This window comes from Oncorhynchus clarkii, chromosome 1 (assembly GCF_045791955.1).
Source record: "Oncorhynchus clarkii lewisi isolate Uvic-CL-2024 chromosome 1, UVic_Ocla_1.0, whole genome shotgun sequence".
Taxonomy (NCBI): domain Eukaryota; kingdom Metazoa; phylum Chordata; class Actinopteri; order Salmoniformes; family Salmonidae; genus Oncorhynchus; species Oncorhynchus clarkii.
In genome coordinates this window covers 24017770-24040168 of record NC_092147.1, presented here as the reverse complement: position 1 = coordinate 24040168, position 22399 = coordinate 24017770, and the positions used below count along the sequence as shown (strand labels likewise).

Here is a 22399-nt window from a genome sequence, read left to right as displayed (position 1 = left end):
ACACCAACTAAGCTCTCACACAATTCTAATCCTTTAATATATAAAAAAAAAATTAAACAATCACTGAGGGGAAGAAAAACAAATAGCTCCCTATATTCTTCTTAATTTTTGCGTCAACATTTTATCACCCTCCCCATTAATAATCTGTGCGGTAATTTATTTATTTCTCCTTTTTGTTCCTGCCATTTTGGTGGAGCGAGATAAAGGGGTAAAAAAACAACAGAAGGGCTAGGAGAGTGAAAAATAGAGATAGATAACATTGATATCAACTCCTACACAACACAGTCATTCCCTTATCTAGGCTTTTTATCGCAGTTTCGGGTTTTTTCGCATCCACTCCCCGTTCTTTGTGGCCTAACTGAAAAAGGACTACTGCCCTTAAAAATGAAGTCAGGTTTTGGTATAAACTTAACTTTATGCACACTTTTTTACAGGCCTGTTAATGTGAATAATTCAGCAGCAGGGTTAACTATTGTGAAATGGTCACAGGGGAGTGTGGGAAAAATTCAAAGACAGTTCCTTTGAACCAGTGGGAGAGTAGTACACACTTGGCAGCAGATACAGTCTCACCCTATCCTACACCAAAGTCATGTTTCAAAGAAAAGGAAAAAAACTATTTCACATGAACTTATCATTTCTTTCTCTCAGACACACAGAAAAAAAACTCTGTAATCTATCAAGGTCAGTTACTGTGTCTTGAACAAACAGCACGTTGTTCCAGGCCGGTGTTCTCCCAATGGCTACAGGTAAGCCTATGTCTGTCTGTCTGTCAGGAAGGAGCCTTTTTCTCCCCCTCGGGTCCGGGTCGGGTCCAGTTTGATTGTCATCGGTTCTCAGTTCTACGACACTACAGCTGATAGACCCGAGTGGACCCAAATGGACCCGACAACAGCTCTGCATAGCCTATAGCATATTTATTTTATGCTAATAAGGTGAATTTATTGACTTATAGCCAACATATAAAATACCTATTCGTTAACTAGAAGAGCAACTTGCCTGATTAACATTTTTTCATTTATTATCAGGTCCAATCGGGTCGGGTATAGGTCTGGTTGTTGTCGGGTCCATTTGGGTTCGGGAGTGATTGTTCTCGGGTCCCACTTTTTTTTCATGACCAGGTCCGTCCAGGTCAGATTGTCCTCGGTTCCATTCAACTTTTTGGACCCGAGAAGACCTCTTCTCTTCACCCCTAAAGGAGACAACCACTCACTTCCTGTTCTGAGGCTCTAACTAGGCCCAAACATGTGGGTTCAGGTTCCACTGTGACTGTGAGAGAGGGGTGGGACTTTTTACTAGAGGGATAGGCCAGTGAGTTGTTGCCATGTGCAGTCTATGAACTCTTGTCTAGCTCTTGTCTATGTGAGTTACAGGCTACGTGAACATGTTGTCTGACTCAAAGCTACCACACAAATACAACAGAGAGACAGTAAACAGGAAGAGGGACATCATCATATTACAATACAGGAAGAGGAAGCATGGGGAGAATTTCACTCCTAATGGAACACAAATAATGAGGGAAGCAGAGCAGAGAAGAGGGTGGAGGAGAGAGGACATGAGTAATGATAGACAGACAAAGTAAGGGGAGAGAGAAAGACATCAGGAGGGACAGGGAATGTGGACAAAAAGCAAATGGGGTTAAAGGATTTGGATGCTGGAAGTCAATCCATCAGTGATCATCAGTGATCATCCTGTTATCATACTGGAGCAGTGATAGAAACTCAACCTGGAAAAGCCTGTAAATTTGATGGGAGTTCATTGGGTCGTAGATAGGGCTGCTGCCCACGCTCTGCACTGCTTCCTCTGGCCTCGCTGGTAATAGAGGGCTCGGACATCTAACACAGCATGACCCTATTATGTGTACATATGCAACCTAGATGTATAATGGGCCTCCACACTACATTACATTCAAACTTTCCCAATTATACTACCATCATTCTCTATATCCCATTCCTATCTTTATCCCTCCCTATTATTCCTCTGCTTCCTACCCTGCTCTCTCTCAAAAAGGCCAGCATAGAAAGAGAAATTAAAAGAGGAGAGGTTTTTCTCCCTTTCAAGATAGAGGGAGAAAGAGAGAGGGAGAGAGCGAGAGAGAGATAGAAAGAGGGAGAAAAAAAAACAATTTATCTGTGTATTATCAAGAAAGGCAGACACTTTAATCAGTCAGCTATGAAGTCAGTATTTCCATTCTTATCTGTCGCAGGAGTGGAAATGGAGAGCAGATAGCGCTCTGGGAGCCCATCGGTGGGCAGGAATGATAATGGGGGAGAGAGGGCTGGCTATTGGACCGCTGTGTCAGCGCTATCTGCACCCATTATCAACAGCCTTATCAACACTACCATCAGCCAAGCTGTAATGGGGCCAGTTCAACTTTCCACATTATCATACCGCCAAGACCTGGTTCAGTGAGGCTAGAGGTCTGACTGGAGACAGAGAGAGAGACAGAGACAGGGAGAAAGAGAAGGAGGGAGAGATAGAATGAGAAAGGGGGTGATAGCAAGGGGGGCTGCTGCAAGAGAATGAGGGATAAAGATAGAGTGAATAAAAAAGAACAACTGGTGGATCGAGAAGAAAAAGAGAGCAATGAGGAGAATAAAGGGTAGGGACATTTTGAAAAACAGAGACCAAGAACCAATGTATATAAACCCTGGACTGCTGATGCTATGCATTGGCCATTGAAAGGCTTTGAAGCCACCGGTCGGCCATACTGGCAATCCCCAAAAGGAGAAATCCTCGATAGCAGGGTTTCCGGCCCAGTTCTAAATTGGTTTAAGAGCTATTTAACCGATCAATAGTTTTTTTTGTCACCGTTGGTGAACATACAGTTGAAGTAAGAAGTTTACATACACTTAGGTTGCAGTCATTAAAACTTGCTTTTCAACCACTCCACAAATTTTTTGTTAACAAACTACAGTTTTGGCAAGTCGGTTAGGACATCTACTCTCTGCATGACACAAGTAATTTTTCCAACAATTGTTTACAGACAGATTATTTCACTGTATCACAATTCCGGTGGGTCAGAGGTTTACGTACACTAAGTTGACTGTGCCTTTAAACAGCTTGGAAAATTCCCGAAAATTACGTCATGGCTTTAGAAGCTTCTGATAGGCTAATTGACCTCAGAAAGACTGTCACTTCCTGACCTTAGAGAGCCTTTTTATGTTTCTATTTTGTTTGGTCAGGGTGTGATTTGGGTGAGCATTCTATGTTCTGATTTCAATGTTTTGTGTTTCTATGTTTTGGCCGGGTATGGTTCTCAATCAGGGACAGCTGTCTATCGTTGTCTCTGATTGGGAATCATACTTAGGCAGCCTTTTTCCCTTTTGTTATTGTGGGAAGTTATCTTTGTTAGTGGCACTATAGCCCTTGTAAGCTTCACGGTCATTTCTTTGTTTCTTGTTTTGTTGGCGTCATTGATATAAATAAAGTAATGTACGCTCACCACGCTGCGCTTTGGTCCACTTCTTCTTCAGACGATCGTGACAGAACATCCAACCACAAACGAACCAAGCAGCGTGGTAAGGAGGACTGGACATGGGAGGACATCCTGGACAGCAAAGGATCCTGGACGTGGGAGATCCTGGCCGAAAGGGATCGCGGGCAGCGTGGTACTAGTACGGTACATCCAAACATCACACCTGTGGGACAGGTACAGGATGGCAACAACAACTGCCCGAGTTACACCAGGAACGCATAATCCCTTCATCGGTGCACAGAATGTCCGCAATAGGCTGAGAGAGGCTGGACTGAGGGCTTGTAGGCCAGTTATAAGGCAGTTCCTCACCAGACATCACCGGCAACAACGTTACCTATGGGCACAAACCCACCGTAGCTGGACCAGGCAGGACTGGCAAAAAGTGCTCTTCTCTGATGAGTCGTGGTTTTGTCTCACCAGGGGTGATGGTCGATTTGCATTTATCGTTGAAAGAATGAGCGTTACACCGAGGTTTGTATTCTTGAGCGAGATCGATTTGGAGGTGGATGGTCCGTCATGGTCTGGGGCGGTGTGTCACAGTATCATTGGACTGAGCTTGTTGTTGCACTCTCAACGCTGTGCGTTACAGGGAAGACATCCTCCCCTCCCTCATGTGGTACCCTTCCTGTATGCTCATCCTGACATGACCCTCCAGCATGACAATGCCTCCAACAATACTGCTCGTTCTGTGCGTGATTTCAGCAAGAGGAATGGCAGTGTTCTGCCATGGCCAGCGAAGAGCCCAGATCTTCGGGGGGTGAGGGCTAGGGCCATTCCCCCCAGAAATGTCCGGGAACTTGCAGGTGCCTTGGTGGAAGAGTGCGGTAACATCTCACAGCAAGAATTGGCAAATCTGGTGCAGTCCATGAGAAGGAGATGCACTGTAGTACTTAATGCAGCTGGTGGCCACACCAGATACTGACTGTTACTTTTGATTTTGACCCCCCCTTTGTTCAGGGACACATTATCATGTTAAATTTGCTGAAAATAAACGCAGTTGACAGTGAGAGAACGTTTCGTTTTTGCTGAGTTTATTTGTGACACGTGACCGGCTGCAAGTCCCACCTCTCCATCTCCTCATTGGTTTTTAGGAGCATATACCCACGTAGGTGATTGAAAGATGAACTGAGTGAACCACACTCCAGTCCAGTTGGTGGGTCGCCGGCCGCACCTTAAAGTTGGTTGCCAACCACCATATAAAGTCCAAAGAAGAAGAAGACTGAAGGAGGAGAGATTACACAAAACTAACTAGGTTGACCCTTTTATCTGTGGATTACTTGTCGGATTAGAGGACTTTGTGTATTTCAGGTAAAATAACAACCCAATGTTTATATCCCAGGACAAATTATCTAGCTAAATTACCATGAATGTTTCATGCGTTTCGACCTGTCACCAAATATAGTTGGTTCAGAGTTTGTTTTGATATTTCAACCTGCGTGTCCTGATCAACATGCACGCTATGGCGCACGAGGACACGCGCGGTCTAGTCAGCATGTAAAGGTGCTTTTGAGTTGTTCTGTTTTTTTATCCTCTTATGTTTGTTGTGTTGTAAGCAACAACATAAAATGAAATATTTGTTTCTTCTTTTTTTTCTGTGAAGCACATTGCATTCCATATCTGAAATGTACTGTATAAATAAAGCTTGATTTGATTTGATTTCTCAAACTCGATCCTGCCAATGCACCCTTGTCCCAACCAAGCAAAATCAAATAAAATCAAATTGTATTTGTCACATGCGCCGAATACAACAGGTGTAGACTTTACAGTGAAATGCTTACTTACAAGCCCAAACAATGCAGTTTTAAGAAAAAAAAATGTTAAAGTATTTCCTAAAATAAACTGAAGTAAAAAATAACACATAATTAAGGAGCAGCAATAAAATAACAGTAGCAAGGCTATATACAGGGGGTACCGGTCCAGAGTCGATGTGCGGGGGCACAGGTTAGTCGAGCACCCAAGCTAACTGGCTAAAGTTGGCTAGCTTTCTAGCTAGCTACTTCTAGACACAAATGAGAGAACACCTCACTCTGACCATTTTACTCACCATAGCATAGCTGGTTAGGCTGTTTACATGTTATCTAGAGCGTTCTTGACTAGCTATTACTTTTTTGGTCTATGTTTGCTGACATTAGTCATATTCAGCGGGTGTTGCACTTTTGTAAATTAATTTGTTATTCTGCGCTCTGGCACACTCAGACGAGAGTGCTCTGAAATCGGAGTAGATAGCATATCTCTTGAGTTCGCAAATTCACTCTGGCTAACTGGATAACAGTTGTTCAAGTTCTTGCTAGCTAACCAAATGACACCTGCATCTCTAGCTGTGTATAGCCACAGAAAAACGATATGAGAGGAAAAAGTCAGTCACTCACCCACTCCTCCAATAGCATGACATGACTTAGGCTCCGTGTTTTTTTTAGCTTGCTACATAGATAGATACACTAGCCTATTAGCCATGTTATGACTGACTTGTGGTCATTGCCCTTGCTAGTTTGATTGTATTGACATTCCCAGACTTAGTTGCATTTGTCCATTTACTTCCAAAATATTGAGTCATTGAAACTGAAACACTGAATCCCGAATGGAGGCAGCAAACAAAAGCTATGATTTACAACCTGATAGCAATATTTGTTGGACTACCAAGCATTGAACTGCATCCATCTATTCTGCCAATAATGCCTTAGTTGTACGTCATGGAATATTGAGTCAAATATAATCTATTTTTAAAGCCTTATATATAGTTGGTATTGTAGCATAAACTGGGAATGTTATACTTTTGTCTGTTTGTTTCATATCTGCAGAAAAGTGAAAACGCTGTCCGTTCCACTTTAAGGTGTCTGCAATAGAATAAATGTGGCAAAAATTTATGTGGACATTAATATATGCATTTCTATAGCATTAAAATATGTTTTACAATGGTGGGGGAGTGCCAAGATGGAAGCACGGTGGCTTCATAGTCTACAGAGGTTGAACTGGCTGCGAACAGACACTGTAGGTTAGTCCATGTCCTAAAAGGATGGCAATGATGTTAGACATCTGAATGCCAACGGATGTCATTAAACCACCCGATTGCTCTTCCCTCTCTTCCTCTTCCCCATTTGTACTCTCTTGTCGTTCATTGAATGTCAAGAAGGAAACTTCTTCATCTACACACTATTTAAAGGAAAGGAGTTTCAGTTGTGGTCATACTGTCTGACTCAATCTGCCATGTTGTTCCCTCATCTCATCTGGGCACAATTATGTATTTCATTATGTGCACGTACAGTATCAATAAGATACTAAGAGAGGGAAGATATAAGATAGTTTGTCATGGCTGCCTATTGGAAGATAACAAAGGTAGTGGTGTGTAACATGATGTCTGAACTACATCATCTCTCTCCTCACAACAGAATGATTTCCCAATGAGAAGGGGTGACAAGAAGTGATGAGACACTGGACTTGAAGAAGCCTAGTAATGAGTGGGGTGGACAAAGACACCATCTAACCCATCATCACTATTTCTCATTTTTAAGTTTTTACTTATTTCTCTTTTCTTTGCTCACTCAACCGTTCCCATTTCTTACTGTACATTAGAAACCTGAACACCGAAAAGTACATTTCTATGATGTGTTAGTCCTGTTTGGCTCAGCTGGTAGAGCATGGCACTTGCAACACTGTGTTCGATTCCCACAGGGGACTAGTAGAAAAAAATATGAAAATGTATGCATTCACTACTGTAAGTCACTCTGGATAAGAGCGTATGCTAAATATGTAAAATGTGTTATGTCCAATCTGTGGCCCCTACCACAAGTATCTAAATTAGAGGTCGACCGATTAATCGGAATGGCCGATTAATTAGGGCCGATTTCAAGTTCTCATAACAATCGGAAATCGGTATTTCTGGACACTGATTTTGCCGATTTTTAAATTATTTTTTCACCTTTATTTAATCTTTATTTAACTAGGCAAGTCAGTTAAGAACACATTCTTATTTTCAATGACGGCCTAGGAACGGTGGGTTAACTGCCTTGTTCAGGGGCAGAACGACAGAAATTTACCTTGTCAGCTCGGGGATTCAATCTTGCAACCTTACAGTGAAGTAGTCCAACGCTCTAACCACCTGATTACATTGCATTCTACGGGGAGCCTGCCTGTTACGCAAATGCAGTAAGCCAAGGTAAGTTGCAAACTAGCATTAAACTTATCTTATAAAAAACAATCAATCAATCAATCATAATCACTAGTTAACTACACCTGGTTGATGACAATACTAGTTTATCTAGCGTGTCCTGCGTTGCATATAATTGATGCGGTGCGTATTCGTGAAAAAGGACTGTCGTTGCTCCAACGTGTACCTAACCATAAACATCAATGCCTTTCTTAAAATCAATACACAGAAGTATATATTTTTAAACCTGCATATTTAGCTAAAAGAAATCCAGGTTAGCAGGCAATATTAACCAGGTGAAATTGTGTCACTTCTCTTGCGTTCATTGCACCCAGAGTCAGTGTATATGCAACAGTTTGGGCTGCCTAATTTGCCAGAATTTTACGTAATTATGACATAACATTGAAGGTTATGCAATGTAACAGGAATATTTAGACTTATGGATGCCACCCGGAACGGTTCCGTATTTCACTGAAAGAATAAACGTCTTGTTTTCGAGATGATAGTTTCCGGATTCTACCATATTAATGACCTACGGCTCGTATTTCTGTGTGTCATTATGCTATAACTAAGTCTATGATTTGATAGAGCAGTCTGACTGAGCGGTGGTAGGCACCAGCAGGCTCGTTAGCATTCATTCAAACAGCACTTTCGTGCATTTTGCCAGCAGCTCTTCGTTGTGCTTCAAGCATTGCGCTGTTTATGACTTCAAGCCTATCAACTCCCGAGATTAGGCTGGTGTAACCGATGTGAAATGGCTAGCTAGTTAGCTAATAGCGTTTCAAACGTCACTCGCTTTGAGACTCGGGAGTGGTTGTTCCCCTTGCTCTGCATGGGTAACGCTGCTTCGAGGGTGGCTGTTGTCGATGTGTTCCTGGTTCGAGCCCAGGTAGGAGCGAGGAGAGGGACAGAAGCTATACTGTTACACTGGCAATACTAAAGTGCCTATAAGAACATCCAATAGTCAAAGGTTAATGAAATACAAATGGTATTGAGAGAAATAGTCCTATAATTCCTTTAATAACTACAACCTAAAACTTCTTACCTGGGAATATTGAAGACTCATGTTAAAAGGAACCACCAGCTTTCATATGTTCTCATGTTCTGAGCAAGGAACTGAAACGTTACGATTCTTACATGGCACATATTGCACTTTTGTTTTTGCATTATTTAAACCATTGGTCCTCCAATAATCGGTATCGGTATCGGCGTTGAAAAATCATGATCGGTCGACCTCTAATCTAAATCCCTCTGCCTACACAACTGTCTTTGACTGACAGGTCCCTTTTCAGCCACAGGGCAAGAACACACATGGTTTACACAAGCATAATGCAAACCAGAGAAAGATCATTCACAATGGCACTCCATTCCCTACATAGTGCAGTACTATCAGAAAAAACAGAACATCTAGAACATTAAAGGGTTCTTCAGCTGGCCCTATAAGAGAACCCTTTGAAATAATTTTTTGGGTTCCAGGCATAACCTTTTTGGGAACCCAAAAGGGTTCTACCTGGAACCAAAAAGGGTTCTCCTATTGGGACAGTAGGGTTGCACATTTTGGGGAATATTCAGAGGTGGAAACTTCCGTGGGAATTAATGGGAATATATGGGAATTAACAGGAATAAATGGAAATATATGCAAATGAATATTAATACCATTTAAATGTAGATGTTTTTTGCATTGGACATATTTACCATATCATACGGAGACAGAAACAGAAACCTTTTACCTTATCATAAGTAGACAATTGCAAATTATGAAATCCTTCCAATAGAAATAAACAAAACTATTTAGTTACGAATTGAACTTTAATTAAATGAGTTGACTCTTCACATGGGATGATTTCACTGAACAACAAAAGAAAGGGAATATTGAATGATCCCCAATGATCCGTCGTATCTCCCAAAAACGTTTTCAACATACATCTGTAAAATGAAAGAAACTAAAGTCTAGAAACTAAAGATTTGGTTGTCTTCTTCACAGGCTTCCATGTCTTCTCCCTGGACCTCCTCAATGTCCACCTCTTGAACATCAGACTCTGAGGCCTCATCTTCACTGTCACTTTCCAACCTTGTTGAGGATGGCTCGTTGTCAGGCTCAAAAAGCCTCAAATTTGCCCGGATGGCCACCATTTTTTCAACCCTTGATGATTGTAATACAGTCTGCTTTCTCTATGATTTGCTTGATCTTCACTTGAACTCTGTTGAACTCTGCATCCATCAAATTATCAAATGACTAGATAAAGCTTGTCTGGTTGGAGGGGTGTATGCTGGTCGAAGAACATACAGAAATCTCTTCCAATACACATTGCCTGAGAGCATCAGTGGTGAACCAGTTGCATACACAGCAACTGTGTACAGCTCAAGCAAGATATTCATCAACATTTCTCTGACTGCGTTCCTCCATTTAGTCAAAGAAATGGATTCCAGGAGGACCATGAGCTGTTGCTATCAATAAGGTGTCTGATTCCTCATTTTCACCTCAAATAGAAGGGACTTTTGTCAGAGGTTGCTTGTTGTGAGCGCCGAGGGAACTTTATGCACTTGGCCAGATGATTCTGCATCTTTGTTGCATTCTTCACAGTATTTGAAAATGTACACAGCTTTTCATTCTACATTAGCTGCAGTGAAATGTATCACACATCAGATGGTGCCCGTGGCATTTTCCTGTAAAGATTAGATTTTTTAAATAAAAAAACCCTAATACAATTCCATGTACAGATAAATAGTTAAGCAGTTAGATTAAACAACTCCTGTGTAAGATAAATGTTTTAAAATGAAACATGTATGGAAACAGGTGAATTAACACTCCTCAGTTAGCAGGCTCACGCAAGCTAAAACTCACATGGTAGCAAAAACTAATTTGCAAAAATTGTTAACAAGTTAAAAATTATTTAAACTCACTTTGCTGTAGGCTACTATTTACTAGTTAACAAAAAATCATGTATGTCATATAAAATATATTCACCCCACTCAGTATTGTAATCAAAACTTACCAGAAAGCATGTAGTCTTTGGCTCAAACAATGATGGAAGAATGCACTGTGCATGCAGAGGGTTGCAATTCCATTGAATTGGGGATAGTTTAACCACAATATGCCACAAGACCTAGAATTGCCTTATGTGTATCCCACAAAAAAAGGTTCACTGTTATAAGCTAACTTTTTTGATGAATTTAAGATAAATTCAAGGGCTTAACTTCCCATGGAAAATTTCCTGAAAAATTACGGAAATTTACTGGAAAGTTTCCGACCCTTTGCAACCCTAGGGGACAGCCCAAAACAACTTTTGGAACCTTTTTTTCTAAGATTCTATCATTTTCATCATAGGTACACTATGACAGACAAATGAGGAAAAAAAATCCAGAAAATCACATTGTAGGATTTTTAATGAATTTATTTGCAAATTATGGTGGAAAATAAGTATTTGGTCAATAACAAAAGTTTATCTCAATACTTTGTTATATACCCTTTGTTGGCAATGACAGAGGCCAATGTTTTCTGTAAATCTTCACAAGGTTTTCACACACGGTTGCTGGTATTTTGGCCCATTCCTCCATGCAGATCTCCTCTAGAGCAGTGATGTTTTGGGGCTGTTGCTGGGCAAAACAGACTTTCAACTCCCTCCAAAGATTTTCTATGGAGTTGAGATCTGGAGACTGGCTAGGCCCCTCCAGGACCTTGAAATGCTTCTTACGAAGCCACTCCTTCGTTGCCCGGGCGGTGTGTTTGGGATCATTGTCATGCTGAAAGACCCAGCCACGTTTCATCTTCAATGCCCTTGCTGATGGAAGGAGGTTTTCACTCAAAATCTCACGATACATGGCCCCATTCATTCTTTCCTTTACACGGATCAGTCGTCCTGGTCCCTTTGCAGAAAAACAGCCCCAAAGCATGATGTTTACACCCCCATGCTTCACAGTAGGTATGGTGTTCTTTGGATGCAACTCAGCATTCTTTGTCCTCCAAACACGACAAGTTGAGTTTTTACCAAAAAGTTATATTTTGGTTTCATCTGACCATATGACATTCTCCCGATCTTCTTCTGGATCATCCAAATGCTCTCTACCAAACTTCAGACCGGCCTGGACATGTATTGGCTTAAGCAGGGGGACACGTCTGGCACTGCAGGATTTGAGTCCCTGGCGGCGTAGTGTGTTACTGATGGTAGGCTTTGTTACTTTGGTCCCAGCTCTCTCCCAGCTCTCTGCAGATCATTCACTAGGTCACGTGTGGTTCTGGGATTTTTGCTCACCGTTCTTGTGATCATTTTGACCCCACGGGGTGAGAACTTGCGTGGAGCCCCAGATCGAGGGAGATTATCAGTGGTCTTGTATGTCTTTCATTTCCTAATAATTGCTCCCACAGTTGATTTCTTCAAACCAAGCTGCTTACCTATTGCAGATTCAGTCTTCCCAGCCTGGTGCAGGTCTACAATTTTGTTTCTGGTGTCCTTTGACAGCTCTTTGGTCTTGGCCATAGTGGAGTTTGGAGTGTGACTGTTTGAGGTTGTGGACAGGTGTCTTTTATACTGATAACAAGTTAAAACAGATGCCATTAATACAGGTAACAAGTGGAGGACAGAGGAGACTATTAAATAAGAAGTTACAGGTCTGTGAGAGCCAGAAATCTTGCTTGTTTGTAGGTGACCAAATATTTATTTCCACCATAATTTGCAAATAAATTCATAAAAAATCCTACAATGTGATTTTCTGGATTTCTTTTCTCATTTTGTCTGTCATAGTTGAAGTGTACCTATGATGAAAATTACAGGCCTCTCATCTTTTTAAGTGGGAGAACTTGCACAATTGGTGGCTGACTAAATACTTTTTTGCCCCACTGTATCCTAACTGGCCAGAGTGTAGTGTATGAGAGCAGACAGTGGAGGGGCCGCTGGTCTCGACAACGTCTGTTAAGGTGGCTCCCCAGGGCCAGTCTAACATCTCCTCTTTCTGGGCTTTTGTCCCTGATGCCGAGTAGTTCTTATCGCCACTTTTGCTCCTCATACACCCTGCCCATTGCTCACTGAAAAGATTTCACATGCTGTAGCCCAATCAAGCACTATGGACAAAGCACATTTTCTAGCAGTGTGTGTGTGTGTGTGTGTGTGTGTGTGTGTGTGTGTGTGTGTGTGTGTGTGTGTGTGTGTGTGTGTGTGTGTGTGTGTGTGTGTGTCTGTGTCTGTGTGTGTCTGTGTCTGTGTGTCAGCTGACAGAGCATGGTGCTTGCAACGCCAAGTTCCCACGGGGGACCAGTACGGAAAAAAAGTAAGAAAATGTATTCACTCACTAGTGTAAGTCGCTCTGGATAAGAGGTGGAGGTGCAGAGTCATAATTTTGTGTGACATACAGATATCATATTCTACAGGTCAAGAATACATGCTTCCATGTCCAATATCACAGTAACGGTTGTGGGCAGAGTTATTCCCGTGATGCTCCGCTCCCTCCGCCTGCCAGCTTTAAAACCAGGTCAGTCTGGATTGTTTACCAAGGCATTTTTACACCCCGGAACAGTACAGAGCGATGAACACAGTAGGAGCAAATGGCCTCTCTTATCGGCAGCGCTGGGGGGGGCTTGTCATAACACACTGTCCCCCGGCCAGCGGCCTGGCTGCCGACTGCCTGACCACTGCCACGTGGCCCATGGCTATCCAGGACACACATCGATACACCAGCTCTATACAAACCTCTACATCTAGACCCCAATGTAAATACTACAACAACACCCATAACCTCAGCCCATCAATACAATTATACAGTCTATAAATATCCATCATCAACTGCACAGTGGACACTAAAGAATCATTGGTCCCATTGTGCAATGTGTCCCTATTAATACCTATATATTTATATGGCTGCTACATAGGCAGGTACAGTGTAATTACAGTGTAGGTGCACATTGTCACATAGTCCCTACATCACAAAGCAGCACCAGCAGTATTAGAATGGAAGGTGGGTGGGTTATGTACTTGAGGAAAAGGCTCTTTGCTTTACGTTGCTGGGGTAAAAGTCCACCTACAGTACAGGACCGTATGTGCAAACCCCACACCAAAGACAAAACACAGCAGGGCATTTCCATGTAAAAGAACCAATGAGCACCAACTTGAAGTTCATAGAACCATTTGGGTGTCAAATGAAAGCTAAGAGTCTATGTTTTGTGGAAATGAAGGAAACCATTTTCCATCTTAAAAACTGGGCATAAGTAAAGGCTTTGATTTCTTGATAAGCAGATGAAAAACTTTGAAATCAAGGGTTTTTGTTTGGAATATATTTTTTTAAGTAAAAAAAATGAGTCAAAGCATAATTATGTTACCGTGGAATTGCCCAGTATCAATTACTGCAAAAGTAAATAGTTTGACAAATATTAGGCTACTGTAAGTAGGTGGCAAGTATTCCCTCTTTAACAAGGTCCTTGCTTCAGAGGTCAGAGGTGAAACCATTTACAACTGCTCCAGGGGACCAAGGAGCAGAGCATCAAATTCACACTACAGTCCCCAGAGTAAATAGCAGGAAGGTGTAATAACTCATCCACACACCAAACAGGCAGTGTTTCCTCTGTAACCCTGCCAACTTCCCCACACAGGCAGCCCATTCACCCACTAACACTGTTCAACATCATATCTATAGGCTATAACCTAACGACAAAATAAACCAATACACACAGGAATCCACCAACAAAATGAGCAAATACCCCAAAATATGATCTAATATTGGGCTGTATTGTACTGCACAGTACTCCACTGTGCTCTGCTATATATCCATAATTATGCATCTCTGTGTAGTACAGATCAGGGACCCATGATGTCATTCTGGAGATTGGGCCCCAGAGCTTAACAAAAGTTCACATCGAGCTAAAAGTAGAACAAAGAAGGAAAAACACACAAGAGAAAGCCACAAAGGCGATGTGTGTGTATATATGGGCGTATGGGTTTATGAGTGTGTGTCAGTCTGACACTCTGAGACATGTATTTTCATTATTATTACTGACTTGGGAAGATTGGATTCATCTTTCAATTGTAAAAAAAAAAAAAAAAACAGTCATATGGCCTATAGAGGTAAATGTAGTCATTAAATGTTCGCAAACTGAACAGACTATTTAAAAGCATCACAATTCTGGCGTAATCCGTCATCATCTAATATCTCGTAGTAAAATCAACAACTTTTAGCGTTATGCTGATGCTGGATTTTATTCCTTTTAGCGGCATAGACGTGCTCTTCATTTTTTGCCAAAAAAGCACTCAAGATAATCATCAACGAACACAACATTTCAATGATATCTTACATGGAATCTACACTGAGTAATATGTGGTATTAGTTTTAATTTAATTAATCAACTACAATGCTTGTTAGGGGAAAAAAACAGGGGGCGGGGAAAAGGGTGAGGTTGAAGAAGAGGGAGAGAAATGCATTCACACCTATCATCTAATTATACAACATTAATCACATTAACGGTGGAACTGATTGCCAGGGTCCAGGCCTTGCTGCTCCTCCGTGTGGCTTTGTTATTGCAGTGGAGTCTTAGCCTGCCTGCTCTGTGCTGATAACAACTCTAATCGCACTTGGCAATCTCTATCTGCACTGGAGATCGGGCCCCAGGGCTTATCAAAAGTTCACATCGAGCTAAAAGCAGAACAAAGAAGGAAAAACACACAAGAGAAAGCCACTAAGGCGCTGTGTGTGTATAAATGGGCGTATGGGTTTACGAGTGTGTGTATGAGACTGTGTGTGTGTGATCCATGTATTATTATAATGTTTTACTGGCCTGGGAAGATTGGATTCATCTTTCAATAGTACAACAAAATGTAATATGACCTATAGAGGTAAAAGTGTATGTAAGACCTCCATTCAAAATAGAACAGGGTTACATCCAAACTGTTTAATTTATTTTATATAAAATCTCAATTCAAAAACCCCCTAGATGCATAAATACACTTTCAGAGCAACTGCCATTGTCTAAAGAGATGAGGTCAATGTTAATTCAGAGATGTCTGAACCTACAGACGTGACTTCGTGGTTTCTATAGGCGGCCATGCATTATTCATGGTGACCTCTGAGCTTTATCAGTGATGTCATGAGGGCAGAGCTGCAGAGAATGCTGCTGTATCTGTGGATCTGACTGAACTTATCTATCAGTGATCAGCAGGCAGCCTTATCAGCCCTGCACATCTCAGAGAGGGCGAGCTGTCTGCTTTCAAACCTACAATCTATCATTTCTGTATTCCTGGATTTTTCCACTATGCCTTATCAGGCCTGCTATCCTTATTTCTGGTCTTATCTGCTTCTCCCGTTTTTTTTATTTTTTTTTATCAAAAGATACACCCAGCTAGTCCCAAACAACAACACAAACACGACAAAGATGAGAATGCAGCAGCCAAATGTAATTATAATGCAAGCTCAATCCCAATCGCCTCCATCTGTCTCACACTATCGGGGGAGCGATCACCGCCCCTGCTTATCCTGTCTCCATCTCAACTGCCAAAATATAAGCCCTGAGATCCGGACCCAGTGCCCCATTCATATCTTTCCATCGAGGAGGAATGGATAATCAGTTTGAGAGATCTTCACCATCGGGAGAATTACGCACAAAAGACGTAGACAAATATCTACCCTGAGTTGAGGCTTCCATAATGCTGGACACATCTGTTTTTGGTCCAGCATTCCAAATGCCACCACCGCCCAGTAAGTGTGCTATAACCACAACACAGTAATGAATTAAAATATGGGCTAGTACAGAGAAGCAAGCTTGTGATGCTTATGGAACAATATGGTAGACGTCATCAAACTCCAAGTCCTTATCACTTCTCCTCCTACATTAAAATGTCTGCCAAGGCACAAGAGAATCATGGGACTTCTGTGTCACATCAAGAAGCCAGGAAGCATGATGGTGTAAGCACTGATAAAGACAAAGGCCATGACACCCCTGATATGCTTACAGCTTAGATTTATCCTCTCCAGTGTCTGGACTATATCCACAGTCAATGTGAGACTGATGGGTGATCAATTGGAAGACCACTATGGGAAAATATTAAGTAAAGGAAATAACTTTTTTATATTATTATTATTTACATTACTGCTAGCCAACAGAACAATCATCCTCTTCATTAATAACATGTGAAGAGGATTTTTATTTTTCATAATAATAACATAATAACACTAGCCTACAAAAATGCTTCCATACTTAGTCAAATACTTTTTAAAACCTATATCTCTCATGTAGCCTTTTCAAGTGGCTGCTTTGAAGATGGCATGTTGCAGAGAGTCCATTTGGGAAGTTCGAGAGTCCATTTGGGTAGATAGCATGACCGCCCAATGGTGTGCCTTTTACTAGAAGCATCTTTATGGGCACTTTATGCATAACCTTATCATGTGATTTCTCTTTCGTTTTAAGAGTTACTTTCTGCTTTATTTTTTAGCAACCCTTTCAAACTCAACCTCCAAGATATTGCTACTGTGCTTATCGGACCAAGGCATCTCTTCTGCATGAATAACTGAAAGAGGGCCTGGCACCAGAGCAAAACGCAGTAGGCAGCCAGGGAGTGAGAGTGTGTTTGAGAGAGACCTTTTAAATGAACGCCTATGCATTAAAGAGTTAAAAGGATAGATGAAAAAAGATCCAATTGTAACCCACTATCAGAATGCGAGATCAGCAAGCGCGCTATCTGACGCCCCATCTCTGGAAAGAGAACTGAAAAGCCGGGGGAAATGCAACGCCAGCCTCAGTGCAGCTTCAGACAGAAAACAAATAAAAAAAGATCCAATTTTAATCTTTATCTCGCTTGCGATCGGATCGCAGTTTATCTGCGTTCACATCGCCTTTTTCAGAGAACAGTGACGTTTCCACAACATAATTAAACAGGAAACCACTGTTACAGTTCAGTTGCCAATGGACAAAACGTTTTTAAAAGAGCAAGCAAATTCAACGTTTTATTAAGCCTAGGGGCCTATATTGCAACTAAATAAAGTTGGGTAGAGACTGCAAGTTAGGCTACATGGCCCTAACTAAGTAACCCAATGTTAAAACCCACTGTGACAAACTGCATAAACCATTTATTTTTTATTTTTGCCTAAGCTACATATAAAACAATTATAGCTTTCACATGATGTTCACATTGCTACTTCAAAACAATATTTGATTGCACACTCACTGTGGACAGTGGAGCAGGATATCGCCGAAAACATTGCTTACACTGAGATGTACTTTACATCATATTTAAAATGATAGATTATTTTGAATACATGTGCTCTAGTAGGCCTACTAAGCATTTATAACAGTAGCATTTAAAACAGTAGCATTTATAACATGTGCTCGATATTAGGCTAGTTGACTAGCCTATATTTTAAATGTATTTGAGTCAGTATGCTATACATTGAAACTGTTGGCTACCCTACATCAAATGTAGGCTAAAAAGAATGCACATTTCCATAACATTATTATAAACATAGTCGCATAGCCTAATCTCATTTTTATAATAGTTTGGCATGTCATTTGTAGAAATATTATTTTGGTCACTGCTAAATGTCACAAACCTATTCCACCTGTCAAAGTATATACAGTATGTTCGCAATGAACCACCTTTAATAAAGATCAATGTGAACTTATTATTTTCCTTACGTTTGATCTGCCGGGGTTTGCTCTGCTTTCTTCGGGACATGTCTTTCTCCTGCTCTTGGTCCGCTGAAGGTAAGTGATCTTCCTAGGAAGAACTAGCACTGAAACACTGATCGATCTCCAGCCGGAGATATCCGCATGACCTGCACTTTGATATTCTTTGACGCACGAGGACTACCTGTGGCCAAGTAAGCTTTAGTTACTTTTCAATATCTTCCCAGATGTGCGGTCTTCTCTTTTCCCTTCCTCCTCTTCCTTGTGAGGTCTTAACTGTCACCTACGGGATGCCAGTGACTGCAGTTGTATCGCTATAAGTATTCTATAAAATGTTGCCGCTATAGAGGTCAATGTAGCCTATAACTGTTTTCGTTTTCCCTTTGTTTTTCCCTAGTCCGCCCAACACTCGAGTACTGGCGGGCACTTTTCAATGGAGCGCGAGCGTTACATTAAACATTACAGCTGATATGCAGAGCCGACACGCCCCTCTAACGCCCCCTGCGTCTGACGTAGGGCTAACGTGTCCGTTATGGGTGGGTTTTTTCTGTGAATTGTAGGCCCCAAAATTCTTCAACCAACCTACTTTAATTGTATTAATTGATAACGTTTGTTTTGACTCGAAACTTTTCTAAAATGGTCGAAATTCAGCATAATACAGTATTGGTATGCTGTATTAGATCTGTATAATGTGCAAACTATAAGGTAGCCTGATAGTTCATCTTTTGGAATTAACCCACACTTACTTGACTCCTGAAAACGTCACGTTTAAAGATGACAGGCAGCTATGATATAATTAGAAAGACAAATTGATGAGAAAATGAAGACATGGAAATCTTGCATAAGGAAATCTTTGGTGCACGTAAATGCAATATCATAGGTAATGTGCAACATTTTTCATTTTATGCAATTCAATTCAAAGTCAATTCAAAGTTTTACCTGGAAAACCTAGAACATTGTTCAAGCTTCCTGCCATCGAGGACCTCTATTCCAGGTGGTGTCAGAGGACGGCCCTAAAAATGGTCAGACTCCAGCCACCCTAGTCATAGACTGTTCTCTCGGCTACCGCACGGCAAGCGGTACCGGAGCGCCAAGTCTAGGTCCAAAAGACTTCTTAACAGCTTCTACCCCCAATCCATAAGACTCCTGAACAGCTAATCCAATGGCTACCCAGACTATTTGCATTGACCCCCCCCCCCCCCCCCCCCCACCCAACTCTTTTACGCTGCTGCTACTCTCTGTTTATTATCTATGCATAGTCACTTTAACTCTACCTACATGTACATATTACCTCAATTACCTCGACTAACCGGTACCCCCTGTATATAGCCTCACTACTGTTATTTTACTGCTGCTCTCTGATTTTTTACTTATCTATTCTTTACTTAACACTTCTTTTTATTAAAACTGCATTGTTGGTTAAGGGCTTGTAAGTAAGCATTTCACTGTATGGTCTACAACTACACCTGTTGTATTCAGCGCATGTGACAAATACAATTTAATTTGATTAGATTTATGTTGTCATTAGAAAATATAGCTTCAAATAATGTATGTTGCTCTATCCTGGTATATCATTAATTGAGAACATATGTATATATCAAGTAGCCTACTATTTGTATAGGAAAATGTTATGGGATGCATTTGCTCCATTGTTTACATTTTTGTTGTTAGCTCACTCTTTTAGGGTATGCACAAACTGAGGAGTGCGGCTTTAAAATAGTCACATCACTATTTATACTACCAAAATGAAACCAAGTGATAGATTGTTGGTGTGCAATGTATATTCTCAATATTTAAAAAATAGTTTAAGCGTTTTTATTCAGTTTAACATTTTTTACAAACATTCCAGGAATTTGTAACAATATCAATCTTAAGTAGGCATCAACTGAGTGTACAAATCACAAGCAACCAAAACAATAGCACACAAGACAAATGTTTAAGTCAAATTCACTGCTGCCATCTAGTGACAGTGAAAATCTTGTGCAGTAGAAAAAGGCTGGTGTGTAACAGCACGGTAGCTGTTATGTTGTGTCCACATATGAGTTTGTCTTGATGATGTACAGAAATTGAGACTATACTGTCACATGTGATAATGTGATACACACAGATCATGCTCGTCTTTGAAGATCTTAGAACATCATTTGATACTTACTTCATAGATACACACAAGATCCCACGTTGACATTTGAATTTAAGACAGTCATGGGAAATTATACTTGCAAGACCGAGCAGTAACACTACACAATACGTAGCTCTACTTGTGTAGTAATGCTGTTATTGTAACAACATTATCTGATCATATCATGTGGTAATTACTATGTAATAACATGTTACTACTTTAGAATGACATGAAAAAGCTGTTTGAGAGTGAGTGAATTATACTATGATACCTGTGTGTGTGCGTGTGTGCCTACCTATTTGTTTAGTACTTGTATGCATGTGCTTACATAGTGTGTTTAATACTTATAAGGATTCAAAGCTTTAAGAGGTATTCATTGTCCTTAGCAGGGTAAGGATTCAAAGATTTAAGAGGTGTTCATTGTCCTTAGCAGGGGGTGCCAGGTCTCTGTAAGTCCTCCCAGACTCGCAGCAGGTCACTCACATGGTCCATTTCAGTAGTGATGACAGTAGAGTAGTAACAGCGATTATGAGTGTAGGGCATGGAAAGCTTGAAGAGGGAAGAGTTAGGTGGGTAACTGGCTGCAATCCCTAAATGGCTCAGACACATACCCAGGTAGGCATCCTCTAAAAATATGGCACGGACTTGTTTGGATGCTTCCACTATCTTCTCAGGAAGATCTATGGAAAAGACATAACCATTTCCCAAAAGGTAGGGAGGGAATTTGGTACTGGGGTAAACCTTATTGGGAATGTACCACTTTGAGGTGCGGTCTCTCACCACTTGTGTGTTTTGGCTGAACTTCCCAGTGATGTAGTTGTGCTTTGGTGTAGTTGGGTCTATCAGCATGTTGACCAGGTTGTGCACATTGAGGAACATGTCAGAGTCGATCTTCATGGCGAAGGAGGCGCCGGGGCAGCGAGAGGCCAGCCACTCCAGCATCACCATGGTCTTAATGGTCAGGTTGAAGTAGCTGTCCTGGAAGTCACTCTGCAGCATGTCATGGTACTGCTGGTTCTCAAGCAGCACCTCCTCCTGCATCCTCTCTGCCTCCACTCCACTGGGCAGGCCCAACAGGAAGAACAGACGCACAGCCCGTCCCAGAACCAGGCTCTCCTTACCCCAAGTCTTCCGGATATCCTCCCGGGCTACCAGATTACCAGGAGCTACTGGCACCATTAGAAGCAGGAAGGGGCTGCGGTCCTGGCACTCATGAGGCTCATCCAGGACAAACTTATATTTCTGTGGGTATGCTACATTGTATGGCGGAAAAAACTCCCCCTCATTTCCATTGATATAAGAGAGAGGAGTTAGATCCTGGCCTCCTAGCAGCCAGAGTGGGGTCTGTCTTATATGAAGAGTGAAGAGGGTGGTTACGTAGAAGATCACCAGGATCCCCACAGCCAGGAGAAGCACAAAACACCTCCGATGGAGAAACCTCATGCATTGACATGTTCCACTGTCTTCTGTTTTTTTACTGAAAGTAATGGGGAGATTTTAAAAGAGAGGAACAGGTCAATGTGCTAAATTATTTTACTTTTATTGTTTAATTTATTTGAACAACATGATATAAAAAATAATCATATTAATAGAAGACCATGTTCAATATATCACTAAGTCCACTATAAATACATTACTTGTAAGACAGTCTTGTGAAGACTTTTAAGAACACAAAGCCAATGATATAAGTCAGAATGCATTTACCTGTTACCACTTGTTCCACTGATATTCAAGTGTTGAAGTTCCATGGATAACAGCTTTCTTTGACCTGGTCAGCCAGACACGGCCTGCCCTTCAAACTTGTTGTGATTTATACTGGTCATACAGTATGTTGCAGCAGTCTCTGACAAAATCCTAATCCAGACAGCATTACGTGTGATGTTATATATATAGTGGCACGGCAGCATGCATGAAGTGGCGCTGGGTATAGTTAAGAGCCTTATACTTAAATCATGGTGCCAATAAACTATACAACTAAAAATAGCACTATCTGGTCTCGTAACATTTCCAACAGAGAACACTAGAAAAAGACAGTCAAAGTCATTCAGGATTAGTACACTA

General features: G+C 41.3%; 2 protein-coding genes across 3 annotated transcripts in view; both read right to left on the bottom strand.

Annotated features, from left to right (window-relative positions):
* Positions 1 to 18665, bottom strand: part of LOC139392266 (zinc finger protein, FOG family member 1) — a 98511-nt gene extending 79846 nt beyond the window's left edge. For both annotated transcript variants that reach the window (XM_071140170.1, XM_071140253.1), the window contains exon 1: positions 18229 to 18665. In XM_071140170.1, the coding sequence (XP_070996271.1) occupies positions 18229 to 18268 (40 nt within the window). In that variant the 5' untranslated portion in view covers positions 18269 to 18665. The remainder of the gene's footprint in view (positions 1 to 18228) is intronic.
* Positions 18666 to 20616: 1951 nt separating this feature from the next.
* Positions 20617 to 22132, bottom strand: LOC139415821 (beta-1,3-galactosyltransferase 2-like). The gene is made up of 2 exons (XM_071163952.1): positions 22043 to 22132; positions 20617 to 21815 (listed from the first exon to the last, which is right to left on the bottom strand). The coding sequence occupies exons 1-2, from the start codon at positions 22084 to 22086 to the stop codon at positions 20765 to 20767; spliced, it is 1095 nt and encodes a 364-aa protein (XP_071020053.1). The 5' UTR covers positions 22087 to 22132; the 3' UTR covers positions 20617 to 20764.
* Positions 22133 to 22399: the final 267 nt, after the last annotated feature.

Bases quoted from the DNA above. Each gene is read 5' to 3' on its own strand.
- LOC139415821 (XM_071163952.1), bottom strand. From the start codon at position 22,086: ATGGAACTTCAACACTTGAATATCAGTGGAACAAGTGGTAACAG. The intron at 21,816-22,042 runs GTAAATGCATTC...CATTACTTTCAG, and splicing joins AGTGGAACAAGTGGTAACAG to TAAAAAAACAGAAGACAGTG.